Source organism: Henckelia pumila, chromosome 3 (genome assembly GCF_033568475.1).
Source record: "Henckelia pumila isolate YLH828 chromosome 3, ASM3356847v2, whole genome shotgun sequence".
NCBI classification, from domain to species: Eukaryota; Viridiplantae; Streptophyta; class Magnoliopsida; order Lamiales; family Gesneriaceae; genus Henckelia; species Henckelia pumila.
The window spans coordinates 183506320-183514912 of NC_133122.1; the positions used below are offsets into that span (position 1 = coordinate 183506320).

The 8593-nt window shown below is 37.9% G+C and overlaps 1 protein-coding gene across 1 annotated transcript; it reads right to left on the reverse strand.

Annotated features, from left to right (window-relative positions):
* Nucleotides 1-81: 81 nt before the first annotated feature.
* LOC140890124 (uncharacterized) lies at nucleotides 82-3301 on the reverse strand. The gene is made up of 8 exons (XM_073297883.1): nucleotides 3177-3301; nucleotides 2732-3088; nucleotides 2134-2625; nucleotides 1898-2047; nucleotides 1636-1791; nucleotides 1465-1512; nucleotides 929-1365; nucleotides 82-857 (listed from the first exon to the last, which is right to left on the reverse strand). The coding sequence occupies exons 1-8, from the start codon at nucleotides 3190-3192 to the stop codon at nucleotides 231-233; spliced, it is 2283 nt and encodes a 760-aa protein (XP_073153984.1). The 5' UTR covers nucleotides 3193-3301; the 3' UTR covers nucleotides 82-230.
* Between the last annotated feature and the right edge of the window lie 5292 nt (nucleotides 3302-8593).

Below are 8593 nucleotides of genomic sequence, written 5' to 3' on the forward strand. Positions count from 1 at the left end.
ATGATACATTATAATGATTTTTTTCCCTCGTAGATAGAGTATATATACTCTATTATTATACATGAAGAAGCAAAAATATCAAATTTAGAAAGTGAAATGTATCAAAAATTGTCACCACATATATTACTACAATAACATACTCACACATGATCATAAAACTTCAAGCAAACCAGCAAGCGATGAAGAGAAACACAAGAAGTAGATCATCGATGTCAAAAAGAAAATGACCGTCAATGGGAAAAAAGGCGAGTTTTGTTGGTGTTATCGAAATTCCCAGAGCCATAGGTCCGGTAAATCATCTCGATCAAGAGTGGGAACTGGAGAAGAGAGAAAAGAGCTATAGGAATGGTGGAAAGAACGATGATGGGAACCGTAACCCAAGGCAACTGATCGTGAAGGATCAAGTACAAGGCAGCCCCGAAGGAAGACATCATGGTGACAATGGAGAAAAACAAGCACATGAGGCCGAAGATGAGCTTGGTGGGCAAGGACTTGAGGTAGTCTTGTTCCGAAAATCGAGCCGTGAGAATTCCCAAGAACATGAGCAGAGAAGTGGAGGAACTGAACATGGACAAGGCATTTGAGAACATGAATATGAAGAAGGGGCGTGGCTGGGATTCTAACATGGTCGGTAGGCCGTCGTCGTTTTTGTTGCCTCCTGGGACCGTGAAAGCTGTCGTAAACATGACAGCAGCGATAAGCGTGCCCACGATCATGCTCGATCCCGCCGTGTTCTTCATCCAAGTTTCTGCATCCTTGGACAGTTTCTTGTGCTCCTCTGTAAACAAAGTGATTGGTGTTTTGTTGTTCTCGTTCACTTCTTCTTTCAGCTTCGGTTGTACAATGCTCTCAACTTCCTACGTGCACACAAAACGATCTAGTGTTAACTGAAAGATTCTGTACAAAAACTCTTAAATATTTTGATCACCTTAAACCATTGTAGTTCCCTCTGCATCTGCAAGGCTGCGCCAGACACGCGTTCTAGTCGAGAAGGGGGAGATAGTTTTGCGGCCAGGTGCAAGTAGTTGTTTTTAAAAACATCGTGTCTCCGGGCCATTATGCTCTTCTTAGTTCCTAGGCCGTATATACGGCTGAAGATCTTTTCTTGGCGCAATACAATCGCATGCGCAAAAATTGTTCTTCCTTTCTTGTCCTTTTTCCATATGATATCAGGATTATATTTCAGCATTTCATCTATGAATTCAACGATCCCATGCTTGATAGCATCATAAATTATTGAGTCGATTCCCATGTCGTCGAGATCCGACTTACTCAACTTTTGTATCTCCTTGAACATACAGATGAGGAGCTTCTCAGCTTCATCGTGTACCAACTTTCTGTGATGAATGTACTTGATCTCTGGAACTGAAATATTAATTTGTAGACATTCAACAGCTTGTCACAAGGTACGTTTTTCCCCTTGTATGTATATATAATTAGCAGTAAGTGAAGGATATTACGTACCAATGCATCGTAAAATGCCCCAACCCAATTTGTGAAACAGCCTTAAAACTGCAAAAGTACTCAAAAACTGGTTAGCAAAGTTGATCTTATAAGTTCCTGTCTGATCAAAAGAATGACACCTGAACAAATAGCATTAAAATGATTGGCGGCGGATAGATGCATCGATCGTACCCAGATTCGGTACTCCGTGTGCTTTCCCATTAACATTGTCTTCACCATCTGATTCATGAATCTCAATTCTGCTGTCATCTCTCAATGCTTGGGTTTCTGCAAGGTTTTCATCATGAGAAAACTGATGATGGTCCCATGGTGAGTGAACTTTGACACCTATAGAAGAAAATAATAATAATAATAATAATTTCCTTCACTAGACCAGTTGCAAGATTATTGTACTCTTGCACGTACTTATGTGCATGGAACATAAAAAACTTACAGTAATAAATGCATTGTTCCCAGAATGTAAACTTAGTGCCGCTGCGGAAAGCCGAAGGCTTGTGAGCCAATAGTCGGAGAGGGTAGTTGCCATGGCCATCTGAGGTAACCCCCAGCCTTGGATAGTGTTTTAATAGCATTGAAGCAACATCTACAACAAAAAACACCAACCAAGATTAGGAGCATGGAATATATTAATGAAGGAACCAATGATGAATATATATACATGTGACTTACCAAAAGATTCTGCTGTGATAAGACTATTAAGAAGCAACACTCCATTCTCACCATTATCAGGTTTCAGCAAATGTTTGGGAGTTTCTCTGTAGAGATAACTAACCATGTTCTTTTGTCCATATAAAGCAGCAACAATCACGGGAAGGTGCCCGTCTTCGTGTTTGTTTTCAATTGTAAGTAAATCTCTGTTCTTTCTGACTATTGACTTTGCCAGTCTCTTTTCACCACAAATAGCAGCAAGAGACAGGGGTGTCGCGCCATATTCGTTAACCAGTTTCAAGTCTCCCTCTTCCATCTCGTTTACCAATCTCTCTGCAATCTCGATATGTCCGGATAAAATAGCAACATGCAGGGCTGTATCTTGATGTGATGAGATACTTGCCCTCAGTACTTCATTTGAATTGTCCGAAATTATAACATTATGTATGGCTTTCCAGTCTCCTTCCTGAACAGCTTTATACAAATGCGCGTAATTGAGGTGTTCTTTGATCCCTGCAAATATCATTAAAGTGAACATTTAATCTTAATTCACATAATATATAACAACATATTGGATCCTGATATGGTGAAATTAACTTTAGCTAGATTTGAGAAACACCTTCTTTATCTTGATCAACCGGATATTCGTCGTGAGAGGATGGCTTCGGCCCCCAAGCTCTTTCAACCAAATGATTCCACACAAATTGAGCAGACAGGTGTGTTTTCTCATGAAACTTACTATACACGCCTTTTCCACATGAGAGCTGGATGGCATGCAATGCCAATGCATTCTTCTTCTTCCATTCATCGTGTTCATGTTCCTTGCGTTTATCCGGCTCGCTAAACTTCCCAGAGACAACCCCCCAAAGATCATGCCCCACCAAGTAGTTTTTCAGGCAGGTTTTCCAGTTCTCGTAGTTATTTTCATTGAGAGCCTCCGGAACAATTCCGGACCCTCCGCAATCCGCTTTACTGTCTGTTCATAACATATATACTTCACATTGCATATAACAACCAAAAATAACATAATTGAAGTCAAGAACGCAGGAAATTTAGTCCCTTACCTGAGTCTTTTGTCATCTTTCACAAGTTGTTTTATTTGACAGATTGAGATATATATATGTATAGGTGCATGTCATGTTTTTGTAGAGTATAATACAATCTTGATCTAGATTAGAGAGATATGAAGTAACTGTTCGCACATTGTTTATCATGTTTACGAACCTTATGCTATGCTTAAATTACACTTATTCTAATTTGCTTTTAACACAGGCTCCAGATAATACAGTCCCAAAAAGATCTAGCAACTCTAAACTATTCCCAAGCAAGTTCCCAGTCACTTTTCCTCATCCCTAGACATTCTAAACTTGTGCCCAACAAAATGATATGTATATAATATAAAAAAGGATAAATTTTATCGAGCAAAATGAGAAATGAAAATAGATCATCTCTATCTAAAGATTAGGAAAAAGGAATGCACTTGGGTTTAAAGAAACCAAAGACATTGGAGAAGAATATTCATCGACTTCTCAGATCCTTTAAATTATTTTAAAACTTGCTCAAATATCAATAATTTCTATTAAATCCTTAATTTTTAAAATATGTTTTTTCAACTAAATAAATAACAAAATAATCATCTTACGTATTGAATAATAAATGTATCAAAATGGGTTAGTGGGGCGGGCCGGCCTACAACCCATCGCAACCCACCATTAGACGGGGTGGACCGACCCACCTTTTAGGTGGTTTGAAAAAACACCAACTCAATCCACCTATTTTAGGTGGCGGGACGAACCAACTCAGCGGGTATACGTGTAATTTGACGGGTTTTAACGGGCCAACCAGCAACCCACCCAACTCACCATTAGGCGGGCCGGGCCGACCCACTTTTTAGGCGAATTGGAAAAGTTCCAAGCCAACTCATGTATTTTGTATGACGAGACGGATCAACCCGACAGATCATTTTAACACTAATCCTATTGAATATAGGTGATGACGTAAGTCCACCACAAGTGGCCTGTCGGTTGGGCAATTTGAATTGGGAGGTTGATGGAAACTTACATGAAATTAAATCTTTGGTGGTATAATCGGCACGTTTTTTTTTAAAAAAAATTGTCTTGTTATTTGTCGACTGATTATTTTGGTATTATAATTTTCATGGTTTTCTTCTTTTTGGTTTTATAATTTATTCGTTTATTTACAGTTACTAATTGTGTTTTTTCAGAAATAATTATTTTTCATTGAACATAACTTATACATCAACAACGTCAAAATTATTTTGGATCTTAAATTAAATCTGGTAAATAGAAAACATACGTTTAATTTGAGTTAAGATTTCACTAAGTTCTCCAATTTTACAAAAATATGTCTTTCTACCAAAAATACTTTCTCCGGTGAGCGTTTGACACGTGATTTACTCAATGAGGTTTATCTTACAAGTATGATATTGACAGATATTGATTTAAGAATAATTAAATTTAATTAGGATATATATTGGGTACTGTTTGGTTCCAGTATTATTAATATATGTATAACTTATCTTGCCAAATTTTGTGTTTTTCTCGTCATATTATTTATCCATCTATTAATTATTAATTTTACATCAATCAAATCATTAATTATTTTTTTTACATCAATCAAATCATTAAATTTAAATTACTATATTATCTCTTATAAATAATATTATCCATATTTTATTTATTGTTAAATGGACAAAATGATAATTTATCATTTTTATATAAAATTTAATTCATTAAATCAAATAAACTATAATCTATCAATCAAATCAAGTATTATATTAACTATAATTTCTTATTTATTTTTTATTAAATTATATTACTTATCTATGTATTATTTATTCTATCACTTGAACTAAACGGTATCCTGGGTATATAAAATTGGTATCAAGTTCCTTATAGCCCATGAATTTTAGCCCAAGAGAAAAGTCCATATTTTAGAAGGCACATGACCCATTTAAGAAATTCTAAAAATAGAAGATTTATCTCCATTTTTTAGGTACACTCTTATGCTCTCTCAATTTATGCTCTAAAAAAGCTTTGTAGTTTTTGTGAGTACATAGTTTGTGGTGATCGCTGACTTGAACGTCATATGGTTTTCGCCTGACATTCTTCGATGCCTCTAACCTCATTTCGTGACGCGGGTGTCGACTCAAATTTTACTGGATTGGACAGATGAGGAGCAGTTGGTCTATCAAAGCTATTGTTCATCTTGATTGACTGGTCACGTGGAGACTTTTATTTAGGATAACACGATTTCGTACAACATCGGCTTGGCACTGTATGTGGAAAAAAGTCACTTCATCTGTAGTGACCTGCACCGTGATCACCTATTAATCAAAAAATTAAGCATGCAATTAATCAATAACTAATCTTAATCAAAGAAACTACGAAATTAAAAAAAACTATATACCAGAAAGTAAAGCCTAATGGTCAACCCTAAGGGTGATCAATTTTTTTCAAAAACCGTCCGAACCGCCCGCTCCGCACCGCCCTGCACCACCGTATCTCATTTTTTAAAATAACCACGGTTAAAAAAAAATGGAACCGCCCCGCCGCCACGATTCAGTTATAATTTTTGGTCCAAACCGCACCGCACCGCACCATCGTGTATGGTTGTATTTAGCTAGGGTTATATTTATTGCACATTGTATATACATTATACACAATAGATTCATATGTCGTCTCCACTCTTTTCTCTCCCAATTCTTCTTCAAAAAAATTTCCTCTTTTTCTCTCCTGTTAATCTATTTACTACTTCTCTATACAAATATTAATCTTCAACCTTGTCTAAACATATTATAGTTGATTAACTTTATTTTGTCGCTTGATTGTTATTTTATTTAGAATAATGATTTTGTTTATCTCATTTCCTCATTATTTTGTTTATTATATTCTTCTTCAAAAAAATTTTCTCATTTTACTTATCATTAAAAAAAACCGCAAATCGACCGCAACCGCTTAAAATCGCCGAAAACCGCAAAAATGATTTTACATACAAAACCGCAACTAAAGAAAAAAAAATATAACTGAACCACAATTGGCAATTTTGTTTGAATTTCTTACGAAAAAATGTCAAACCGCAACGTGATCACCCCTAGTCAACCCTGTCATCCAGCCTTGGTCACCACCTAATCTCCCTGACTTCAGGAGTAACAACATGCATCTGACCCATTGAATGGGGTGTCCAGATAATAAAAAACAACCGAAAGTGAGCCTAACACGCTCAGTACGAGAGTATGAGTATACGGTATTATATGTGCATGTATGAAAATGAACTGGATACCAAGACACTCGGGTCAAGAAACTAGCTCATAGACCGAGTTCAGGGTATATATCACGTTGCTCCATCGCCTTAGGAGGTGGCTCATATACTCAGTGGATAATGATGACCTGATACTAGTACAAGTGTCCAACCAAATATGGTGACCTGACACAAGACTTACGTATCCAACCATCCACAAACTCTTAAGGTGAGCGCCCTACCACAGGATACCTGTAGTAACCCAGATTCCATTTTAAGATAATAATATGTTAAACATGATTAAGGGTTGGTAATTAACCAATTTTGGGGCTTAATCAGACTTCAGAATCAAGAATTGAATTTTCATTTTATGAGCCAGTTCGGACGGTCCGAATAGGACTTCGGACGACCCGAACTCAGCACACCAGGGGCTCCGAAGGTGAGCTTGTTGACTTCGGAGTTAAGGCAAGTTCAGACGATCCGAAGTAGGATCGGACGGCCCGAACTTCACCTGTGCCAAGTAGGCAGGATTACTCAGTCATGGTTTTTGACAGGTGTCGAATTTAGGACACTTCGGACGACCCAAAGTAGTGATCGAACGGTCCGAACTCGACGTGTCTCGCATGCAAGCAGTGAGTTGGATCGGACGATCCGAACCCCAGTTCGGAGGGCCCGAACTCGACCAGAAATTTTCCTATAAATAAGACTCGTTCGATTTTAATTTGAATTACAAATTTCCGAGTTTCCTTCTCCAGTTTTATAGTGTGAGCTATACACTTGAGGGCCCTATCGATTATAATCGAGGTTCTGGAATAACCAAGGTGTGGTTATAGTCATCCGGGACCAGCAACTCCAAAGGGCTATCTACGGACGAAGGTATGGTTCGAGAATCTATTTAAGTTTTGGGAGTACTTATTAGCTTAGTTAAGACTTATAGAACTTATGTAGTGATACGGTGAACTTTTGAATATAGGCTTGGAACCTAGGATCTACTATACTTGAACTAGCCTAGAGGTACATACACATTGACTGAGATTGTCAGCGAGTATACATGCTTATATGTTGCATTTATTTGGCATTATTATATGGCATGATATATGATTTACCGCTTTCTATATTCATATGTCATGTGCATATACACGTTGAGCCTATACCTTGATATACCTGATTATAGAGCCGCTCAGCTCTATACTCGATAGTCTGTCACTGAGAGTACCGCGACGGCGGGGACATTTATGTCTGACTACTCTGGTGTACTTGACGAGTGTGGTTGCACCCAGAGGTTGATCCGTGCGGTGGCAGCACTCATGTGGCTCCGGTACTGAGCATGACTTTTCAGATGACCCTTTACCAGTCATTATGTTGCATGCACTATATACATATGTTTACTCATGTTTATGTACTGGGCGTTAGCGCTCACGTCCTAGTTGTTATCTTGGACACCCTATTCAACGGGGTAGGTCGCAGGATGGACGGAGCTGGTAGTTCAAGGCAGGACTAGGGAGCAGGAGCCTTGAGGAGTTTATTATACAGTAGGATTCGATATAGCTGTATAATATTTACTTTTAAGTTTTTTGATATGGTTGTATCACTACAGTATTAAGCCTGGATATATTTTACTAAGCTGATATGTAATTTATGGATTATGTTTCCGCATGTTTTAATTTGTTAAGTATTTTGCTGTATTAAGTTTAATGCATGGTATTAGTTGCCAGTTAGTAGGTGATTCCATGCAGGGTCACTACAATACCTCTAAGGTAAAGACTCAATATGCTCATGTATGTATCATACAGTCGTGACATGCTGTATATAAAGGCATATAAATCATGCAATCACATAATACATGCAATCACATATACATGCATACTCAATCTGGATATCTCGAATAATACTTTCGTATCTTCTAAGACCTAGAAGCTCCCATCTAGGTTCAAGCCTACCATGCAGCACTACAATGCATAAATACCATGTATTATCTTACATGCCAAATATCACCTAACAGGCTCTAAAATCCTTAATTAAACTATAGCTTACTCCCTATTTACTATAGGGAACCAAAGTCATACATTCGTCGGTCGTCAACCCGCTGATGACGCATGCCTCAGAGCCTGGGCACAGCCTAACTACGACCTCTGGACACCTTGCCAGAGCTCCTCCGCCTGGCCACTACTACGAACACTCTCCGTTATATAAAAACTACTACCTAGCTACTCCAACTCTT

Coding starts and splice junctions, on each gene's coding strand:
- LOC140890124 (XM_073297883.1), bottom strand. Junction 2,626..2,731: donor GGTTGATCAAGATAAAGAAG/GTGTTTCTCAAA, acceptor TGATATTTGCAG/GGATCAAAGAACACCTCAAT. Junction 1,513..1,635: donor ACACGGAGTACCGAATCTGG/GTACGATCGATG, acceptor GTACTTTTGCAG/TTTTAAGGCTGTTTCACAAA.